Source organism: Populus trichocarpa, chromosome 8 (genome assembly GCF_000002775.5).
Source record: "Populus trichocarpa isolate Nisqually-1 chromosome 8, P.trichocarpa_v4.1, whole genome shotgun sequence".
NCBI classification, from domain to species: Eukaryota; Viridiplantae; Streptophyta; class Magnoliopsida; order Malpighiales; family Salicaceae; genus Populus; species Populus trichocarpa.
Window position 1 is genome coordinate 5,027,287 of NC_037292.2, and position 23,214 is coordinate 5,050,500.

A 23,214-nucleotide genomic window follows, 5' to 3' on the forward strand; every position below is an offset into this window, starting at 1 on the left:
GTCTCGTCGATTCAAAGTTATCATCGTTACACTGATTCCCGTTTCTAGGGAGTGCTACTTGCAAATGTCAGGGGCCGAACCAGTCATAAAGGGTTAGAGAAAGTGTGATCAAGACACTAAATCTGGCGATTCTTAAATTTCATAGACAAATCTACCAGAACCCTCAAGCATTATTGCCAGTGATATGGTTTAGCATATTTCTTACAATGCCTAGCATTATTACACCAGAATGTAAAAGCAGACGACAACGAAAACTACATAATAGATTTTTATCCGTATCAACTACTTCGAGGTGCTTGACAGTCATGAAGCTGTGAATTAAAAAAAAAAAACTCTCGGATCAAGCAGTCTGTACTCTGTACGATGAAACACAGGAACGTATCTGGATTCACTACTATAAAAAGGTTGCAGTGTCAAAGTCAATTTAAGTCATGCTGGAATGAGCTTATGCATCCGTACACCAAATTTTGTTGGCTCGTGATGCCATCCCCAATAGGAGCACTTTTTCATCACCTGTGAAAAAAACTAGAAAGATACGGCGATAAGAGCTTTTAAAAAAAAATTAAACTTCTTTTTAAATTGAAACATATAAAAATAAAATTTAAAAAATAAAAAAATATTATTCCATCACAATCTAGCTCAAAAGTTGAAACCTCTTGGAATTTTGAAAAGCATTGGTAAAACAGATGCCACAATCTGTGCCTCGAACCTGTACTGCAATCCACAAAATGCAGATAACAAACACCCCAACACTGACCGAGTCTTGCCAAGTTATGGATGTGGATGCAACTGATCATAATTTTTTACGATCTTGTTTCAGCAAAATATGGGGGAAGTAATCTGATAATGAAAGAGCTTGTCAATAATGAACAAGGGGACCGGGAAAGACACGACTTCTATTCACTCAAAATTTTCCTAGGGCAATGTGATTGACTGTTTACTTTGATCTAATGACGAGTCAGAGACCAACAATTTCCCAGAAAAACAGAAAGAAAGAGGTTGTATTCACGGGTTTAACAGAACCATATGGGGAAGATCTTAACCCTGTTGACCGGGAGTTTGTCCACGTCCACTTCGCCCACCACGCCCACCACGTGCACCACGTGCTATTCGACCACGTAGAACTCTTCCACGGCCTCTACCGCTTGGAGGAGAAAGTACTGCAGGAGCTCCACCTCCACCCTGTCTCAGCATTGCCCTCTGCCTAGCTCGCTCTGCTAAATTCACAACAGTAGAGGTGTTACTTGCAGGTGATACCTGTCTAACCTCTTCTGCCTCTGCTCCACTGGAACTAGCTTGTTTTGATGCATCCATTTCTGTATTGGCAGTAGCTGTTGTTCTCTCTCCAGCGACTGAAGCAGCCTCAGGACTCTGATCAGTCTCCACAGCTATCTGGTCACCACCATCATTTGACTTGTCGGAACCTTCACCAATTTCTTCAACTATATCACCCTCGTCATTCTTCTCATCAGTGATCATCTCAGGAGAATTAATCTCACCTGACTCCATTCCCACAGGAACCATAGCTTCATCATCAATCCTAGCTGGTGAAGCCACAGGAGTAGTGTCAGGAAGAACTTCCCCAGTTTCCGGGCTCCCTGCCATGTTTGACATATCAGCGCCTTCCTCGACTTCTGCAACTAGTTCCCCCTCTTCCCTCTCATTTTCAAACTCCACAGGTAATTGTTGGTTGTCTTCTGCAGTAGCATGATCCTTTGAACCATCATAAATTTCCATTCCACTTTCACTTGGTTTATCCAAAATCTCTTCAGCAACTTCATTTGTCTCATTCTCTGGTTCAACTTGAGTTGTGTCATCTAATTGTTCAGATTCTTTTGGAGGTTCTGCTTTCTCTCCGGAAGTCTCAACCTCTTCCTTTTCTGCAACAGCTTCCTCTTCACCTTGAGACAAATCAGCGACAGCTGATTCTTCCACCGCCGGAAGTGTCACCAGAGTCTCTGATGGAGTGGCAGCTTGTCCTTCACTACCTTCTTGCACGGAATCAGTACCTTTTGGCCTCTTCAAAACAGGTGGTGGAACATCAGAGCTAGTCTCTCCTTGATTAAGGGGCTGCTCGTTCAAGTCAGAACTAGATGAAGCAAGGCGCTTGCGGGCTATTGGCTGAGAAAATAGTGTGATATTGTGTTGAGTTTCAGACTCGCTAGCGGGTGTAAGCTTTGCCACACTAGTAGATCCATCCACCTCTGACATCTCAACATCGCTTGGAGGCTCTTCAGGTCTAACAAGCCGGGGTCTTACCAGCTTCCTCCCTGCCTTACGAGTTTCAACATTGGGTTTGGGTACAGGAACTTTTCTCTCCTTCTCTTCGGCCATTTTAGTAGGTAAGTGAGCATGAGGAGCTACTGGGGAAACGATGGTAGCCTGAGAAGGAACTGCCTGACCTGCAACGCAAAATAGAAAGAGAGATGCTCAAACTGAAAACGGGGATAAGCAGGAAAGCAACTTGCCACCTTAAAAGTTATCACCAAGTAGTCTAAGGCAAACCAAAGAAGATGATTAGTTGATTACCAGGAGTAACAGTGGCAGAAGCATCTGGAATCAAAGGATTCTCCACTGATTGGACACCAGCTCCAAGTTCAGAGGAAACAGAAAGTGCTACCCTTTCAAAGTTCTCGATAGCTGATACATAGGTGGCAGCTAGATCATCCAAGATGGTCCCAGAAAGAAGCTGAACCACAGAGGTGCCCTGAAGTGAATTGAAGAACGAAATTAAAAAACAAATGCATAAAGTTCTCAACCAATGGACCAATCTTCCCAAAGGGACAAGAGAAAAAGAATGCTAGAACATGTAAGATTTTTCATCCATAAACTCAGTCACACACACACACACACACTCTCTCTCTCTCTCTCTCAATTGGAACCAAAAAGATATCACTACTCTCATCATGGCCACCTGGCATTCTGCAGAATGAAAAAGACTGCAATCTCACTTTCAAGGAATCAGAAATAATTTATAAGCCCAGTAGTGGCATCTCATGGTACATGAGCAAATAGAAAAATCACACGGAACTGATGAATGCAGCACTTTCCATATATCCATTCAAATGCAAAGCTTGTAAAGTAAAAAAAAAAAAAAAAATAGAAATCAATTTATATATAAAAAATTTCACCTCTGGAAGATTGCCTTCTGCATGCTTAAGCTTTTCCAGTTCATCTGATATGCGCTTCAGAACCTGCTTATGCAACTCAAGTTTATCCTCCAACTTTGTCTTCGTCTAAAATTTGTAAAAGAAAGGCGTTAAATAAAAGAAAGAAAAATGGTTTACAGAAGAATTAGACCATAGAAAAATTCTGGTCGATAGAACAACTAGAAAATAAAATCATGCTTTTGGGCATTAATAAATTATGATCATTGAGAACAAAATATGCTTTCCAAAATAAAATAGAACGAACTGCAAGCATGCACGTCAAAAAATTTTGTAGTTTAACTGGTTTTCTTGCCATTACTTTGAATATACAACCAAGACATTCCCAACATGTTACAGATATCCCAAAGTCCAATTTTTCGCTCTAGCTACAAGCTTGTCACCCTGTTAAACTATCATATCCTGAAATAACTTATTTGCAGAGTAAGAAAATGGTTGTTGAAAGATGAATCCACAAATAACCTGCTCAACATTTTTGTAGGAATCTAAAACAGCCTTCTCTGTAATCTGACGCTTTGATTTCTCGGTCCGAAGATCCTCTCTCTCCCTTTTCAACTCCTCTCTTAGCCTCTCGACAGTTTTCTCCAGAATCTGGAAGATCATTACATGAAAGGTCAAAACAAGCAATATGAAAAATAGGGAGGAATAGAAAACAGGTTGGTGGGTCTGAAAACCTGTATTCTGTGTTCTTTTTCCTCCTTTTCCTTCAAGACCTGCTCGCCAGTAACATTTCCCAGCAATCTTTTACCTATTTGAAGAGTTAAAGAATAAAATTAGGCAAATGTAATGGCCAGACAACACTACCACATTACAGTTTTATGAGAAAAGAAATACCTTGTTTCAAGTCCTCAATCTGTTTGATGAGTGCTTGTTTTTCTTTGCTAAATTCTTCCTTCTCCTTTGATAAGATTTCAGATTTTTTCTACAATACAACAGAATGGTGCAACCATTTTATTGATCATACAACAATTTCTTTTTGAACAAAACCATGTAAGATTCTTCCCAAATAATGTTCACAATTCATAATTCAGTCAGTCTTTGCAAGATGATTTTCATATAACTTCACAACCTTCCACTGAACAGACAGCTTCTTCTGCTTCTCCAGCTCAGATCTGAGACTAGCCTGCATGTAAAACCATGAGAGTATTGTGTGATGATTTGGGAATGCACACAGCAAGATCTTCAACCAGTGCTACAAATCATGTGGTGCACAAACCTCTGTTTGCAAAATGTCACTTATCCTTCTCTCTCTTTGGTTCAATTCTGATTCACTCTTGGCAAGGTCTTGCTCCAATTTCAGTATTTTTTCCTGCTGTTCGGATACAAGATTCTTAATTCCCTCCATCTCAGCATCCTTCTCTCTCAATTTTTCCTGGTAAAAAAAGAAGTGGATATATAAGACACGATGACAAATGCAATGACGTTTAAATTATAGAGAAGAAATATTCTAGGAGGACTACAAAAGCTATTTATATCTAGAGAGCGCTAACACAGAACAATACAGAAACTGGATCGCAGGCACAAAATAGGCATTGCTCAAGAGGTGCCAAGAACAAGTAGAATCAGATGAACAGTTCTGGAAGATTCTATCATTCCTGAAAATTTATAAAACAGAATAGTTCAACTCTAAAAAGGAAAAAAAAATGAGCATCTTGCTGCCAGCAAGCTAATCCATAAATGGAGCAAGTTGTTTACTAAAATAAATAGCACAACCCCGACTTGCACTGTAAGATAAAAGAACTTTCACATGTTTCCTGACTGCCAGAAAACCTCATGATGAGGCATTAATTCATCACTCCAAATTCCATTACAACGATTGCACTCCTATGCTATATTGAAGATTCACCATCACGTACTGCCCCTTTCTTGAGGAACAGTATGCAGACAAAGATCAAAGTACAGTTTGGACTAGCACAATTACATATTCTGTTAATTATGTAGCCCAGTAAATGCAACTTCTTATGCTGCATTAGCATCAAACGTGCCATTTCAAAATGATTTATCCGGGCTACTCACATAACTACCATCAAAAAACAAAAAGGCAACTCCTGTAGTTCAACAAGGTCCAAGAGAAAACAAAGAAAAGCATGATTCTTCTAATGATCCTATTTGACAAGGTAAGACTACCAATGTGATTGTTTAGACATCCACCACCTTTTCTTTCAACACTTTCTAAGGATAAAAGTGAACATGCACAGCTAACAACCAAGATGCTGATCCTTAAAGCATCAGCAGTTCTAATCATTAGCTAACAACTAAGATCACCACACCATACTTAAGGGTGAATACAAGCCACCAATTAATTGAAATCATTTCAAGCCCGTTTAGTAATGTGGTGCAGGGTGTTTTCCATTGAAAATACATTAAAATGATGTTTTTTTTAAAAAACAAATTTGAAATTTTGACAGGAGCACATCAAAACCATCAATTTGATGCCTTTTCAGGTGAATAGCAATTTGAAAAGCACTTAAAATGCAGTGCCAAACGAGCACTTCAACAAAGACTACAAACCATGGCAACATTTGTCAGTAGATGGTGTCTCAATTAAATCCAAGCTTGAAGAGCCATAAACAATACCAAATAAGCACAAAATACTTTATTTACCTCCATCTGTCTAAGATCATCCTTCATCCTATTGTAATCTTCCACGTCAATATTTCTACATCTCTCAAGTAGCTTTTAAAAAAAATACCATGTCAGAATATTCAAATGAGGAAATTTGGCATCAAAAGCAAATTAAAGTTGCAGTACCTCGGACATTCTCTTTTCCAAGTGATCTTTCTCCACCTTGTCCATTTCAATTTCCTTCTTACAAGCTTCAACCTCAATTTGCCTCTCCCTCAATAGAGATTCTAGCTTGTCAGACTGTGCTTTAGTATTTTGTGCTACTTCACGCAATTTCTAACAGTTTGGGAAAAAAGAGTGTCAAATTAGTGAATGCCATCAATAAACTATTTAAAATATATAGGAATTAACACAGAGATGCAAATGATCAACTCAAAAGTCCATCTGGAGCAATACCTGGCATTCCTCAAAGTTGTGCTTGTTTTCCTCTCTCAATTGCATGTTGCTTTCACGAAGCAAGGTCAATTCTCTAACCTGGAAAGAAAGTTCAGAGAGACCAGTTGAAGGAGTTAGTTTTTTGAAGTCAATGTTTCAAAACCAGAAGACAGAAATTTAAAAACAAGTCTGCAAACAAATAAAGACCTGAAAAGTTTTGAGTTCTGAGCGAAACTGCTAAAATAAAGAGCAACAACAGGCTCAAAACACCGAATATTCATTTCATCTGAAGGATTACCTGAAGTTGAAGGGATTTTATCTCTTCCTCTGAGAACAATAATGTCCTTGAATTTGCACGCTCAGTATGAAGGGAAGCCTGGGCAGTTTCTGCAGCCTTCAGAGCACCATCAAGCTATAACAGTGAAAGCAAAAAATTAATCAAAACAGATTCCCTTTTTGGTATGAACTTCGTGTCACTCAGGCAAACAAAAATGATGTTGTTAGAGTAGAACATCCCCTTCTTTCATTGATGCTAGCACCAACATATACAAGAGTATATTCCCAAGATATCTACATGCATGTGTAATCGTCCAAAAAGCAAAGACAAGCATTGGTCCAGTGGAGTACATATAAGGGTACCTCTAACAATTAGTATTAGTTCTAACATAAAAAATTTGGTAAATATTAAGTCTTAACATGGAGCTTGTTAACAAAAAGCATTCCTAGCTAATATTTACCCAAAGTTACAAATGATAACTACATAAATGTGTCAAGCAAACTGCACGTACAGTGTATAAATACTAAAAAGAAATAGTGAATATACAGTTCACAAGTAGCATCCTCACAAGGTAGTCAGAACTCACAAGCAATTTCAAGAAGAAAGATTAATATACTGATCGAGGCAAGAGGAATATCAGCTCAATCAAGACAATGATGACTGGTCGAGAAGATTTTAGAAGCCTAAGACATAAATAGCTTAAAAGTAAAACACAAAAGTGTTGTTAACAAAATATCAACTAGCCTAGAGGCACATATATCAATGCAATTCTTACGGGAACTCATGTTTTGTCTAGATTCCTTCAGGATTATTCAGTTTCGTCCCAAAAGATCCATTCTTAAAAGATGTGGAACCACCTACCATATTGGCACAAGTGAGACCAGTCCAGTTATTTAAAACCAAAATCAATCACCCAAGCATCAGTAATCAATTAGAAAAAGCAATTGCATAGGTATAAGAGAATCAAATCTTTTTGCAAATTACTAATCTGGTATAAAGCACAAACATGCAAAAAGTGAGACCAACTCAAGTTGGGGCTGTGGACCATTGAAGCACCAATAAGAAGAAAAACAAAAAAAAATTGCCCAGAAAGTTTTGACAGCATAGGAAAATCAGTTAACATTTGATATAACATAGTTCCATGTGTGCCTGATGCTGCACTATGACATTTTCAGACCACCACAATATAATAAAAGAAACTGGAGAAGATGTACTTGTGATTGCAGTCGAAGCTTTTCCTGTTTTAGCAAAGAAATCTCTGTTTCTGCCTGTTGATGGGATAGGAAGTTAGAGAAGTCCTGCTTTGCTTCAGTGCAGAAGAAGAATAATACTTGAACTGAAAGGAACTTACTATTTCCTTTGACCTTCGAAGATAGTTAACCACATTCTGCAACCCAGCATCGCTGCCTAATCCTGGAGCATTGCTTCCAGAAGAAATTCCAGCAGCATTTCGATCCTTCTCAGCCAATTGAATGTGAATAGCCTCAAGCCGGCTATGCAGCAATTTGTTCTACAGTATGATGATGGGGGCATAAATAAGTAACATGACAACAAGAACCATAAAATTATAATATACACAAAATACAAAATACTCAAAATTACCCAGAGGTTTCTATTTTTATACAAGAATGGAAAAGTAAACATCAAAGCAATTTTGTCATCCAACAGCCAAGCAAAATCAAAGCTACCAGTATTATATTGCAAAACAATTAATAATAATCTCACAGAGAAGTGGTCTTATATTTCCTAATAGTTCAAATTACTGGACATTATAAAGCAGGAAAGCAAGACAGAATAGATTAGAGCAATGGAAAATGAGAAAAGACCTGTTCGTTCAGTTCATCATATTTCTTCTTTGCTTGATTTTTTGATTCTTCAATCATTGATTTCTCTACCTCCCACTTAGACTTAAGCTCGTCCTGCAAATTATAAAAGCAGCCTGTGAAGTCTATCAATTAAAACGTAAGAATTTAAAAAAGAAGCAAGAGAACCCAAGGCATGATTGGCTATCCCACACACCATGAAATATTGATATATAAACCCTCTCACAACTAGCAATCACATACAGAGCATGTGCAGGCAACTAATTGAAATCTCAAGTTTGTCAAACAAAAAGCATGTTGTTTAAGAACAATAAACAAAATCAAAAGAAACTTCACAAAATGGCACAAACACAACTTCCTCAAGCGAATTTCATACTCAAGATACTCTCTTAGTTTCATTTAACAACTCTCTTTCAAATTCAAGCCCAAGAACCCATGAGCAGTCAGTAAATTTAGAACAGAAAGCATACTCTACAGTGAAGTCTCACTAAACTCCAATCTGAACCACCACACCATTCACAAAAAAATGCTTCCACATAATAAATATTGTTTCTCCATCTCTACAGTCACCATTTTGGCAATCATTGCGACACATTTATCACCCAACAGGGTTTGCTAGCACATCCTATTCCAAATATTGCATGGCATGAATACTAAACACTCTTATTCTTTGCTATTAGATGGGAAGTCACAACTACAAGGATATAATCCTCAAAAGCTTTTCCTGCACTCGCAGCTTAGATAAGATACTTCAGCCAAATGAACCAGCAAACGTCATTGTAACAATGATCCAAAAGCTACCAGGTATCATAAGCTCTAGGCTAATTGAAAATCATCCAAAACAAAATTAATTCAGAAAACAGCCAAAAAGGCACAATACAAAATAGAAAGATTACATTTGCACTTTTCTGTGCATCCACCAATTTACGAAGGTCAGATGCTTCTTGTTGTAGCAAGGATAAAGCTTGTGATGTCTTTGTCAACTCCTGAATTGTCTCAGATTGTAGAATAACCTAGAAAAACAAAAGTATAAAAAACACCAGGCAAAAAGAGAATTTCAGTCGGATCCATACACCTGATCATAATAGGCATGACTGTTATAACTAATTTTATTAAATAGAAACACTTTCCAAAAATTAAGAGATACACAAATTCAACAAAACCCAAATTCTACACTACAAGTGGGGATAGAACTCACGTCCTTTATGCACAAATTTAAATACTAAAAATAAGAATAAACCAGCAAATCAACCTGTCTTTCATAATTGGCTTGAGCAGCACGCCAACGTTCATGCTCCTTTTCCAAATCCTCTTTCAAAGCAGAAATTTGAGATTCCAACGCTACAATTTGAGAGCTGCAGGCAAATGGCCTAATGAGAGATGTCTTAAGGACTACAAAAAAAAAACACACACACAAATGCAATGGAGTATATCTCACGTTTTACTACAGTTTTCTTCCTTCAAACAGGTAATTTCTGCCAAAGCAGAAGCAAAAGCCTCAGCTTTTCCTACAGCCGCAGAGGCCACCTCTTCAGACTTCTTACTAAATTCGCTGTCGAGTTCTGAGATCCTCCCCCGCAGAGAAAGAAGTTCATTTTCTAGTGATTCCTTTAACTTCTCTGACTGGTGGATGTTAGAAAAGCACCATTTTTAGAGAGGATGTATTTGGGTACTTGATATTGCTGAGAAACTCAACACTTAGGGCTCTCGTAACAATGACATACCTCTTTCTTGAAGTTTTCATGGGCATCTTCCATTTGCTTTAGAGCAGTTTCATTCACCTGTGCTATACTCTTATACTGCAATGAAATATGTAAGGTGCAATTACTAACCTTCTTGAAAAAATATTGACTTATTATGCGAAGTGAATTGTTATAGGTGTCATCAGGTGTTTACCTGTAGCATGTGCTCCTTGCTAGCCCGAGCTTCCTCTTTTAATTTTTGTATCTCGTCCTTTGCCATAAGCAAATCCGTAACAACCTTGCACACATTTGGAAAAAAAAAACAAAGTTAGACTAAACAATACTCTAGAACTTTCCAAAAAATTAGTTAATTATCAAAAAATAACACATTTAATTAGAATATGGCAGCAGGCCTCCAAAAAGAACATGCAATGTACATACCAAAACCATATTGGCACTGATAACACAGAAATATCCAAATGAAATGATTCCACCCTAAACTTGTATTCAAAAGGTATGTAACCCATTAAGCATCACTATAAACTTGTACAGCATATTGAACTAGACATGCTCATACATGAATTTTATTTGAAAATTACACAATTTATAGAAAAATGCAATAAATTGATCAAAGAGGGATGGGATCATGATAACATTCCAACTCTCTTTAATATTATTCAGCTGGTGTTTTATTTCTATATTTGTATATTGTTCCATCGATTCAAAACTTAATCGAACAAATACAACCTATAAGGAAGAGAATTTCACATCAAAACATGAAGCCATCCAAAAATAAAATAAAAGGACTCTAAAATTGTGACAGAAGAAAATTGAAGTAGACAATGATGTGTTTTAGTCCAAAGCTAATATATGTTAATCAATCCTCTAAAACCTTCTTCTAAAGTGGAACATGACAAACTATTGGCTATCAAATTATCATGCACGAGCACAAGCAAATAGTCAAACAGGAACTACCAAAAATTAACTCCACTGACCTCAGTAGCCGAAATAGAAGAAGATATGCCACTGTCATTCATACTGGCAGTCTGAATCAACATGAAGTGAAAGGTGGGGTGAGAAAAACAATTGGATTTAAAGGCATATGAAAAATGCACAACTATAAAATAATACCACTGACAGTCTTACTCAATCATTTTGATATCATATTGAATAAAACAAGAATATTTTATTGAGAGAGAACAGATCATTGATCAGAGAATAAATGATTGACAACATTGCAGAAAAGTGACAATCAATGAAGAACTATTGTATTCAACAAAGATACTTGTAATAAAAAAAAATCTAAACAACAAAACAACTAGAATCTGGGTAAGGCATACCTTAGCATCCGAAACTTTCATCTTCTTCTCCAGCTCGGAGAGTTTGGTCTGATAAATATCAAGAAAAGGGACAATCAGATGATGCTCCATTAGATTAAAAGAAACACGTGAATATTTGAGCTTACAGTACAGAAATGAAAAACTAGTACTGAGGCATCAAGTTGCAAAGCAATAAATACCTCAGCAACAGCAGCCCTAGTTTCAGCAGCAGAAACAGCATGCAACGTATTAGCCAATTCCTTCCCCATGTCATCAATTTGCCTCATGGCATTCTTCAACGTCTGTTCACGGTCAGATGTGAGAGCTCTAACATTGTCCCGCTCCTGTTGCAGCTCTTTCTTGGCCTCAGTCCATTCCCTCTGCAAGAATAATATTTAAGCAAAGCATCCAATTAAATCATTTTATCTAGCACGATACAGCACTATACGACTACTTTATTGATATTAAGTTATATGAAAAATAAATATGCATTGGTGTTTGTCAAAGAGTGGTCTGAGCAATGATTTAGCAGACAGCTTATGTTCACCCAAGCAATGCCATATAAAATCAAAGAACTCTGAAGAAAAATTAGCAGCCTGGGAGACAAAATAAAAGCGGCACAATTTTCAGTAATAAAAAGCTGTTTACAAGGAAATTTTGCGAAAACAAGAAGCAGACACATCTTTTGCAAAAATAAACCATTGATCAATTGCAAACTAAACACACCTCAATTTTTTTTACATACTCCTCTTGTTTCCTCTTCTCAGCAGCTCTTGCTTCCTATAGTTTTCAGGAAGAAAATCAGGTGTGATAACACTCAAACCAATTCAAAATACAAGAACACATGATGCACAATTAAGACAACCAACCTCACGAGCCTCCTCGGCACTCTGAATAGTGTCCAAAGTAGCCTGCACACATTCGAAAAGATTAGAACACAAACACCAATTGTTAGAATCGAAAGTTGGACTGTTACTTTTCAGACAGACCTGAAGGCGATAAACCCTCTCCGACAAACTACGAACTTCATCACATGCTCTCTTTTCAGCATTTGACAAAATCTCCTTTTCAAGCTTTAGAACAGACACCTGTCAAGAAGGAACATGTAATTACTCAAAATTATTCAATATTATCAAAATCAACAACATTGGGATGAAAAATCTCGAACCTCCATATTTAACTTCCGAGAAAGTTCCTCAGATGCAACCAAATTTTCTGAACTTTCACGCAACTTTCTTTGATGGTCAACTATCAACTGTGAAAACTCCACATTTCTTGATAAAACACCATTCATTTCATTTCTCTGTCACATAGAAAATGCAATCAGAACTATATAAAATAAACACTTTAACATGTGTCCTAATTAGGATAAATAGCATATCTGAAAGCACTAGTATAGAGGAGTTAACAGTAAAATTTAAAAGTTCACCTGATGTTCAAATTCTTTCATATAACTATCAAGTCTTTCTCTAGCGAATTTAGCATCCAGAGCCATCTTGTCACGTTCTGATCGTAGTAATATAATATCACTCCTGTCAACAGATAACATATACAGAGTAATGCGGCAAGTAATACAAAAGGACATAGCAGGGTAAAGTTAGAAAAACTCACAAACAACACATTCAACACGAAGCAAACACCCTTTAGGAGTTATTTAAAAAAAAGATTGTTTCAACAATAATCTATTGTGTTTCTAAGAAAGGGAGGAAAGAAAGAGAGAGTGTGTAACTTGAGAACGAGCATAAAAGATGAGATAGACATATTGGTTTTTACACTATAATAAAAACTATTAATGAGAACAGCAATATAGGCTATTAAATAATGATAAAAAAATATCTGGTAAATACACCAAAATCCAGGGCCATGGTCTTCAAATATAAGCAAAAGCCATACGAATAGGCAAGAATTAAACACAACATAAAACTTCAGTTATTGATGCAAATACAAGCAGAGAATTTCCAGTGTGCACAACCAACAAAGAAACCCAGAAAAGCAGGAACGTGAAATGATGGCAATGTTAAACGCATATGTCAACTATAATCAACTGAGAATAATGAGCATCGCCATCAACATTTTTTCAGATCCATTCAAGTGCTTTTTATTTACAGGTAACAAACTTAAAAAATTCAAAAGGTGTTGTGTTTGAGTACATTGGAAGTACACAATGGCAAACAAAATTTATTTTACAAGCAGAAGTCCGTAAAAGAAAAGGATATGAACTTTACTTAGATTTCGCCAAATCTTCCTCAAGAGATCTTAATCGCTCAGCAGCCTTTTCCTGGGCCTTCTTAGTAGCTTCCTGTATTTTAATCATATGGAATACATTCAGAAGAATGATTAACATGACACTGGCTATCTTAAAAACTTCAGTATTAGCTGTACCTGAGAATCTTCAAGCAGAAGTAAACGGTTCCTTCTTCCATCCTCTTCAACTGCATTGTTATCATTGAATCAATGCATGCAAATCAGATGAGCATTTGGTGAGCACAATAACATCATGTGACAAATAGATAAGAGAAGATCAAGTTGTAATGCAAAAAATATCCTAGGTTGAAATGTTTCAGGGCTACAAACATTAACATGTCCAGTTAAGAAGTAACCATAACATACATATTTGTTAACACATATATTTGTGTTTAATGAAAGTAGGATATACAAGGAAACTATTACAAAAAGAGGATATTAACAAAGTTGGAGACAGCATTTGAATGCAATGGAGCATGAATCGAGAAAGAATACAACCTACTCAACAGAAACCAACTGTGGTATGATGGATTGCCTTCCTCAAAACATTATAATGGAACATGATAAGTTGATTTATCTTTTCCTGCCTTGTATAGATTATTAGATTGCAAATTTGGGTGATTGGTTTTAATCCTGTTGCTGGATTCATTACTATTTTCAGTTAATGTTTTGGAAAAGAGGAACATTTTTTTCCAAGGGTCTGGAAAAAAAATTCCAGAATACAACTCTTTTAATGTTATCACGTCACTGAAAATTTTTGAAGGATAATTCCCTTAGTAGAAACCAAAATTGCAAAAACCACAAATGGCAAAGGATGCACGCACAAAACCATAAACATAGATGAAGCAAGGCTCAGCTAAATAAGTGGGATGCCTCCATCTCCTTGAATTTCATAAACTTTCCACTGCATTATCATCCAGCACATCAATCTATTGTTTGTTGTTCCTATGTATGAGCCACTCACACGAATACACTGTTGTTCAGAACAGAATGCAACAAGTGTCTTGGGGCACAAAGCACAAGCATATGACTGGAAAAACTAAAGACACATATTAAAACATGATGAAATTTTATTTCAAAAGTAATATCAGAAACATACAATAGAAAAGGTCAAGATAATACAGAATACCAAGTATTTTAGCCTACTGATGGGAAAGATTATAACGATTTGAAATATCAACAATACTGCAAATTTAAAACGTACTTAGGATATTTATTTTTCATAAACGTTGGACATCACAATGAACAATTCTCAATCAGTAAGACTATAATTATCTAAACACATATGATGACTAGCAAGATGTATATGAGTGCAAAGCTATAGAAAATATCTGCTCATGCTCCTAGCAAGATGAATATGAGTGCAAAGCTATAGAAAAATTTATCAAAATGCACCAAAGCAGAAAAATATTTAAACAAAAAGACTTTTGTTCTGTTATTTGAGATCCTAAAGATGTATAAATAAATGCAAAAGTCTCCTACAAGAATAACGGAACACAGTAATAGTTACATGAGTCATCAGTGGTGAAAAAGGTTGATCACTAGCCAAAGAATAGCAAAGCCACAAAAAGTTTTTAATAGGAAATAATAGTGTGCTTCTGAGTGCAAGATACTTTAAAGAAAAGGGAACAGTTTTTGAAGCATGAACAGGCAGTCAAACTGTAACGGCACTTTGCAATTTTTTGAGAAGTAGTTTTAACAATAACATCCAGCCGTCAGTTCTAATAAAGACAGCTACAGAAAACTTCAGTATAGAGATGTCAAACATGCAATAAACATAAGTAAGATAAGATGGAAAACCTGGAGCTGCATCTGAAGAGCGGGAATAAGATGAGCGAAGCTTGTGTTCCTCTTCATACAACCTTTTGTACATTGCAACCTATGTATGTGAGGAAAAAAAGAAATTGTGATGTTAATGGAAAGAGAACAGAAGTACAATTGAAGCACAATATGTTAGTCCTCCGAAGCTTACAGAAGTGTGGAGTGATTCAATCATGTGACCCTGCTCTTCAGCTCTTTGTAACACAGCAGCAACTTTGGAGGCAGCTTCATCAGTGTGTTTTTTGAGTTCCATTTCAATTTTCTCCTGCAATCCATGCACCATAAACTGTTAGATACCCAAGCTCCTCTATAAGCAATAGTTACTTCAATTAAAATTCTTCTGAGGTACCTTGAACACCGTCTCCCTATCTTCAATCTGATCTGAAAGATTACGCACAAGGCTCCTGAGCTGAACATTCTGCTCAACTAACCCATTTATATCCTTGAAGGTCTAAATATATAGTCCCAACCAAACAAGAAATCAATGATTGATCAGTTTTGCCAAAAGAAAAAAGTTCATGTGGATGAGTCTTCCAGAAAAAGTTAAGAGGTGAACTTACAAGGCGTTCCAAGATTGCATTTTCAGGATCAGACTCTACGCCCATTCCGACAGGAGCAATTGCTTTGCTATTATCAACTTGGTCATGCCCAGAAGATCCACACCGAAGTTGTATATCACGACATTCCTTTAGAAGAACTGTCACCTAAAACATCATAAACAATGCTAAGGATGAGTAGGAGACTGCTTATGATGTGCGGAGGAAAAAAAAGAAAACCATTTATCATAAACATCAAAAGTGACATTAAAGAATAAAAAATATACTTAAAGAATCTTATCAAGTCCTTCCAATTAGAACCAAGATAAGAAGACAACAAGCTTTCCATAAAACTAATTGATGATGGAGGCAAAAAGTCCTCTGATCCCTACCTGTTTCTGAAGATCAACAATTTCCTTTTGAGCAAAACTGTAACCACGTTCATGCCTCCTCAAATCTGCCTGGAAAGCAAATGTATCAACTAATCAGCAAAAAATAGCCACAGAAACAAACTACATAACAGAGTTAGATAAGTTGCAAACCTTTAATTCTTGGATTGTTTTCTCTAGGTTTGCCTGTTCAGAAAATGAGTGCTGCAATTTTTGGTTGATGACAGAGTATGATTCTACCATTCTCTCATATTCAACTGCAGAACAGCAATTCCATCAGCAAAACAAAATTTCATGCCTCAAGAGCAAACATATGTGAATAGATTGATCTTATCCAGCATTAGTTGTCATGATAACTTAAAAGGTAAAGGTGACTAGCTTATGATCTGGATGATGGGAATGATGGATATTCAATCACCGGTTCATTGTTTGCTCAAGTGCCTTATCTTCTAAATGGCATCAGCCTTGAGCATCATAGAGTCACCTCTATGTATGTCAGTATGTCTTCAGAGGGCTCAATCTTTTTCAAGAAATCATTCAACTGAATAAACTCCTTTAATGTTGCTAGCCTATTTATAATAGCAACAAACATATATTCCTCTTAGACCAAAAGCATAAATGCATGAACTAATCAAGAAGAGTCATGAAATTTCCACGCATCTGAAAACAAATTAGGCAAGAATTTAAAAGAGAAAAAATTGGGAGAGAATCCATTAGCTTGTCAAATTTCTTCATTCACAATTTAATGTCTTTACCTCTTTCATCCAAAATTACACCTGCTTTCTCCTCTAGTTCACACAAAACCTGCAAAAAGAAAACCAGTGTGCTTAAGTAAAGTTGATGGGACAATCTGCAGAACTTAGAAAATATTTTCCAACAAAATGAAAGACATATCACGATCTGAGAAAACAAGGAGCAGGCAGAGGACAGGGGAAAGGACATCCAAAAAAGATGAAGCAAAAGGCATCTAATTTAGAATGGCATGTTATCACTGGACCAGATTACCACATAAAATCATTGGTACAAGTGTAGAGCATACCCGTTGCAGTACTGCCTCTGATTCCTTCCTTCCCAATTGCTCATGGCGAAGAGCATCAACCGCTTCTTGGTACTTTGCATACATTTTAGCCAGCTAGTAGCCAAGAAAAGTTGAGAATACAAAATCAAAATTACAATAGATATGTGCCAGCTAGTAGCCATGAAAAAATGAAAATACAAAATCAAAACTGCACTACATGTGTGCGAGTGTAAGTCTACATTGAATAAGTATATTTGCATCAACTCACACTCCAACCATCACGGAGCAGAGAAGCTGCTAATGCAGTTCCTGAAACACCAACTGGGATCTTGGAGACAACCATGCTGTTACCATCAGCAAGATCATCATTATTGAGCGGATCCATCCATCTGCCATAAAAGAAAGAACTGAATAATGCAAATAGCAATTGAAAATTCAATAGCAAATTCCCATGTTATAATCAATTACAGGAGGGTGCCTCCATAAAACAAATCTTAGCCTATAAAATTGAATAGGTTCTGTGCTTAACCACAAATCATCATAAAAATTTGATGCCCACCCCCTCCACTCCAAAAATAAATAAATAAAAAATCCCGTTTTCTTCCCTCTGAATCAACCATAAGAAAACATCATTCCTCCAAATCAACAATAAGAAAACAACAGGAAGTAAACCCAAGACTTATTCTTTAAAAGGGAAAAGGCATTCCATTCCATTGAAATCTATATTAGAGCAAATGTACCAAGGTTGGCACTTTGTAAAATTCAAAAAGAAAAAAATGAAAACAATATAGACAAAGAAAAAGGCCAGCCCTCTTTAAAACATGACACATTGGTTAGCTTTGACACAATGCGATGAAAAAATCCGTCATGTTATGAGCATCGTATATAAATGCATATAAGATTAGCCTTGGGACTAGTTACAAGTACGAGTAAGATGAACCAGAAAAGACCTACAAAATTATCAGGGTTAAAACGCTATGGAATGAATATCACATAATTCCACAAGTATATGATTAGCATCAGGAAGAGGTGGAATAATGAGTAAGATAAACAAGAAAAGATTTACAGTTTAAATCTCCAAAAATCAACTTCTTTAAAAAGTTGGAGAAGTCCCAAAAAGTTAAAACCCCATCAAATTGGAAACATATTGAATGATTACCATAATCACTAATAATAAAAAATAATGCAAATCCAAATCCAAATCTAAAATGAACTTTAAACAATACAAATGAGAGCTTTGAATCAAAGGTAGCAACTTTTCTTGTAACACAAAAGGAATAGAAGAATAAATACAAACCTTTTTCATAAGATAAATAAGCCCATGTGAGGGGACTAGAAATTCATCCATGAATAGCAACAGTATATGATTAGCATCAGGAAGAGATGGAATAATGAGAAAGATAAACAAGAAAAGATTTACAGGTTAAATCTTGAAAAATCAACTTCTTTAAAAAGTCGGAGAAGTCCCAAAAAGCTACAACCCCATCAAATTGGAAACGTATTGAACGATTCCCATAATCACTAATAATAATAAAAAATACAAATCCAAATCCAAAATGAACTTTAAACAATACAAATGAGAGCTTTGAATCAAAGGTAGCAGTTTTTCTTATAACACAAAAGGAATAGAAGAATAAATACAAACCTTTTTCATAAGATAAATAAGCCCATGTGAGGAGACTAGAAATTCATCCATGAATAGCAACAGTATAGACATGCAATAACCATGATTTAAAAAAAGAATCACAACATACCTTTCTGTAGTGTAACTGTTGAGAGGAAGAAGACTCAGTTCATTAGTTTTCCTGCTACTTTCAATATCAGCTTCGCACCTTTCAAGTTTGTCTTTCAAATCCCCCGCCTCCTATAACAAACAAAAGAAAAAACCCATATAATGAAAATAAAAGCACTCAAACAACTCACCCCACATGATTAACACTCAAACTAAACACTGTTATCTTTTCTGCAAAAAAGAATGGATGGTGAACAAGAACTGATCATATTAACAGAACAAATGGTAATTACTGAGAAGACAAATGGAGTTGATGCATGCCCAAAATGAAAAAACTTCTCTCAGCCAGGTAAAGTTGATATAACTGATGTTTCTTTCCCAAAATATGTGTCCAAAAGAACTAATAAAATTAAAACTCCATAACTAGCTACAACTAGCTGCATATTTCTGAACCATGGCCAATCCTCACAGTCCAAGTTTTTAATCCAAAGCTGTGTTGAAATTCTCAAAGAACAAGAAGCAAAGAAAGAGAGTCCACAGCATGCTTAACAGCAAAAGGTAACAAAATAACAACAAAAGAAAAATAAAGCGGATAATGGGAATCAACTGCCATGATGATTTATTAAAAAAGAATGGATCTATTTGGAGAGAGAGAGCATCTAATTGACACTTCCAGACAAACAGAATGGAAACCCTACTAAGCTGATCCAAAAAACAAATCCTGGTCAGAAAGCGAGGTAACAGACGCCAGCAGACCTTCTCTAATTGTTTTCGAGCAGATATTTCCTTCTCCAATCTCTCTTTGTAGTCATTTTCAACTTGACTCAAATGTGTCTGCTTGCAAAAGCAACAAAAATTAGCATACAGAATCAATGCAAATGTATTCATTAGTTCATATGATCAAATTCAACAAATCTACAGGAATAAAAATCTCACTTCTAGAGCTTTGATCACACCCTCGAGCTCTCCTGCCTTTTGAGACCATTCCTCAGAGCTTTCTTTGTACAATTCAACAAGCTTATTTACCTAAATGGTTGGGAAATAATTATTAAAAAATTAAGATTCGGTACATTATAGGCAAAATTTTCTCCATTTCACAAGTCATTATCGAATGCAAGACATAATAATGAATACTGATTGAACCGAAATTGTCAATGTAACTAGAAGGGTTGAGGCAGTCATGAAATAACCTAAGCAAAACATTGGAAGCTTAGAGTTTAAGAAGTCACAGCAAGTAGACATTAATCAACTCTATTTATAAAATCCTTGACCAAATCGACTTATGATTAATTGGATTTTTCACTACACTGCTGTTTGAAATAATGCTCTTTCTTTTCTTTAATATAAAATCCAGTGAGATAACAGCCAAAGGAAATTATCCAAACTAGAAAACAAGCATATAAAGAGAAGTGCCTACAAAAATAACTTTTCACAACCAGAAAGACAATTGACTGGACAGATAACAGAGGAATTAAAGTAGCAGCACTTATAAGGTATTTGCAGATTTGCCTCCATAGAGTAAAGAATCGAAGGGCCAGATACTAAAAAAGCAAACAAGGAGTATATCCTAAAAAACAAAAAGAAAAGAACACTTGAAAGAAAAAGGGGGAAGGAAAAAAAAAGCCAAACTACAAAATGAAATGGCTCGAATTGAATCCCGATGAACTACCAAGATATCCACAATTGATACATCGGCAGCAAAAATCAACTCAACATCCTCCTCACTGTGAATTCAGTCTCTCATCAACTTAAAACAAGATAATGAAAGCCAGTAATTTTTTTCACCCAGTATTCCATATGAACAAAGCCATAAAAGAAAAGGAAGTGGTTGAGATAACCATTTCCTGTTAAAATTGTACCAACAAATCATCATGTCACAGCTAAACAGTCATGATGAAAACCCCAAACAAGGTCTTAAAGCTACCAAATCTTGTACAACTACATGTGCTGAACCCCAATGCATTTCCCCAACACAATCAGCATTCACACAGATTGACATCTGCACAACATTGCCAACACCACCACTCTCCACTTGCAGCTCACATCCCCCCAAGGCCTTCGCATCTTATATTCCTAACAACTCTTCCACAGCATCTGCAGCAAAATACCCTGCTCCTTATCCTAGCCCCCAATCCTTGTAACAAAATACAGCAATTGAAAGCAGGTACAGCAACATAAAAAATTTTAATGTCTCTATTTTTAGTCATGGACTTGAAAAGATTCAAGCACATACTCTTTCGAACGCAAACAGACGCGGAGCTCAACCATTCTACACACACCCCCGGTGCCAAAAAGAAGAAGAAGAAATACAATCGATATCAAATAATTATAACACTTACAGTTGAGAGTTCAGCAGACAATCGCTCTTCATTGGCTGCAGCAGCATCTCTAGAGGAGCATAATTCCTTCACAAGTGGCAAAAGACAGTTCGTGAGCCAGCTACCACCAAAGCAATTACATGTAACACAATTTTTTATGAAAATTTTGAACTATTTTACCTCCTGCACGGATGTCAATTTCAGTTCTAACTCCTTCACCCTTTCCATGCTCCTCTTCGATGAACTAGAGCTTTCATTGAACCGTCTCTCTGCCTGAAGAGTTTAAAATCATTCAATGAGATTAGATACAGCAAAGAAAATTACTGAAAAATATTAAGAACAAAAAACTAGAAAGAACATATAAAAGTCAATTACATCTGCAAGCTTGGTAGATACATCCTCCTCAAGATCAGCATGCCTTCGGCGTAACTCCATGAGAGTGTCAACTTTGGCAGTCAATTCATCATTTAGCCATGCATTATGCCTCTCAATAAGTTCTTTCTCCTGGTCACATCCAGACTTTAAACATTAAACACCATGCCACTCTAGACAGACTGAACGTAAGACAATTGTACAAATAATCAATATATATGAACAGAAAGCCAGTAACATTAACATTAGTAGTAAATGGGTATCAATCCTTGCAAAATGAATGAAATATATGTGCATATCAAGCTGCTGCACAGAACAAAAGGAGAGGATATCCAAACAAAACCCGTGCATTATCTATTATGGCTCTGCCAATTTGCCCCAACAGTGGAAAGGTTAGCCAATTTGTATGCGTATGACGTACAGATATAAATACACGTATAAATCCATGCATGCATTCACGCAAAACCAACCTGCAAAAGACGAGTACAAGTAGCCTGAGAACGGGCCAACTCTGCCTCAAGTTCGCTTATTCGAGCCTCCCTATTTGCTGCTCTATCAGTCAAATTGACCTTCACATCCATTAGAAAATAAGCTAAGGCGAAGTTATGCCAGCATAATCAAAAAGCCAAAGAGAATAACAACCAGATGCAACTTACAATCTTGTCAAGATAACCATTGAAAGTAGCATTCTTCTCACTAATCTCCAAATCCTTCTGCTCCACTAACTCAATCAACTGCCTCTTCGACTTGTGCAATTCCGAAACCTCCATCGTCAACCTTTCTATCTCCCCATCCTTTCCAATCTACAAAACAATAAACAATTAACAACCCTAAAAGGTAAAAAGGCATATAGGCATTGCAAGGAAACTGACACTGAAAATAGGAATGCTTACAGATTGCAAGTGAAGCTGATGCTTCTGTGCCTGTGCCTGAGCAAGTTCTGAGAGGCGATCATCGAGAGAGGACTGAAGCTGTGCGTTTTGAGACTCGAGCTTCGAGAATTCGGTAGAAAGAGCCAAGAACTTCTGTTCGAGAAGCGAACAGGTTTGTTCCGCGGTGATCGACGCCGCATCGGCCGCAGCCCTCACGTTTTCGAGTTCGCTCTGCAATCCTCTGATGAACTCGTCGGCCTTCGCGGCCACATACGACGCGTCGTTTGAGTGCCGAGCGAGGTCATCGTCGGTGATGAAGATGTGCATGGCTATGCACTAGTTGAAAACAGAAACGCACTTTATTTCGATTTTTTTATGATTTTGTGGATGGAGAGGGGTGGGGTGGAAGGGTTTTGATTCAAATGTGTATGGAGAGAGTAGAAAATGGGAGTGGAAGGGAAGGGAATCGATCGTTTAGGAAGAAAAGAAAGCCCTATGTAATGTAGCGTCTTGGTCTCTCTCTACATACTACTCAGTGGGTTGTGGATTTCAGATGGGCGTGGATTGTAAGCATTTTCTTTCCGGCTTCTTCTAAGTTGGGCCAGAAAGTAAGGAACCTCAACGTTAACCCAATTTGATTTGCT

General features: G+C 36.7%; 1 protein-coding gene across 2 annotated transcripts; it reads right to left on the reverse strand.

Moving 5' to 3' along the window:
* Positions 1-635: 635 nt before the first annotated feature.
* Positions 636-23,076, reverse strand: LOC7460662 (nuclear-pore anchor). 2 transcript variants are annotated; one of them, XM_024606127.2, is made up of 48 exons: positions 22,592-23,076; positions 22,355-22,501; positions 22,169-22,267; positions 21,702-21,830; positions 21,507-21,599; positions 21,348-21,413; positions 19,945-20,034; positions 19,765-19,842; positions 19,031-19,140; positions 17,545-17,665; positions 17,298-17,390; positions 17,014-17,062; positions 16,412-16,515; positions 16,262-16,330; positions 15,894-16,037; positions 15,683-15,784; positions 15,485-15,598; positions 15,313-15,391; positions 13,651-13,700; positions 13,494-13,567; positions 12,698-12,800; positions 12,437-12,571; positions 12,258-12,356; positions 12,138-12,179; positions 11,995-12,048; positions 11,469-11,648; positions 11,290-11,337; positions 10,945-10,995; positions 10,164-10,247; positions 9,992-10,066; positions 9,706-9,890; positions 9,520-9,622; positions 9,164-9,280; positions 8,271-8,363; positions 7,796-7,954; positions 7,659-7,712; positions 6,466-6,561; positions 6,189-6,266; positions 5,919-6,068; positions 5,772-5,843; positions 4,384-4,539; positions 4,237-4,290; positions 4,002-4,089; positions 3,842-3,915; positions 3,630-3,758; positions 3,132-3,236; positions 2,530-2,707; positions 636-2,402 (listed from the first exon to the last, which is right to left on the reverse strand). In XM_024606127.2, the coding sequence occupies exons 1-48, from the start codon at positions 22,895-22,897 to the stop codon at positions 1,039-1,041; spliced, it is 6,243 nt and encodes a 2,080-aa protein (XP_024461895.2). In that variant the 5' UTR covers positions 22,898-23,076; the 3' UTR covers positions 636-1,038. The 2 variants fall into 2 exon arrangements, with proteins under 2 accessions (XP_024461895.2, XP_024461894.2); XM_024606126.2 differs by having other exon boundaries at positions 6,466-6,579.
* Positions 23,077-23,214: the final 138 nt, after the last annotated feature.

Coding starts and splice junctions, on each gene's coding strand:
- LOC7460662 (XM_024606126.2), bottom strand. CDS start 22,897: ATGCACATCTTCATCACCGACGATGACCTCGCTCGGCACTCAAACGAC. Junction 13,701..15,312: donor CTCTTCAGATGCAGCTCCAG/GTTTTCCATCTT, acceptor ATAACAATGCAG/TTGAAGAGGATGGAAGAAGG. Junction 7,955..8,270: donor ATGATGAACTGAACGAACAG/GTCTTTTCTCAT, acceptor ATCATACTGTAG/AACAAATTGCTGCATAGCCG.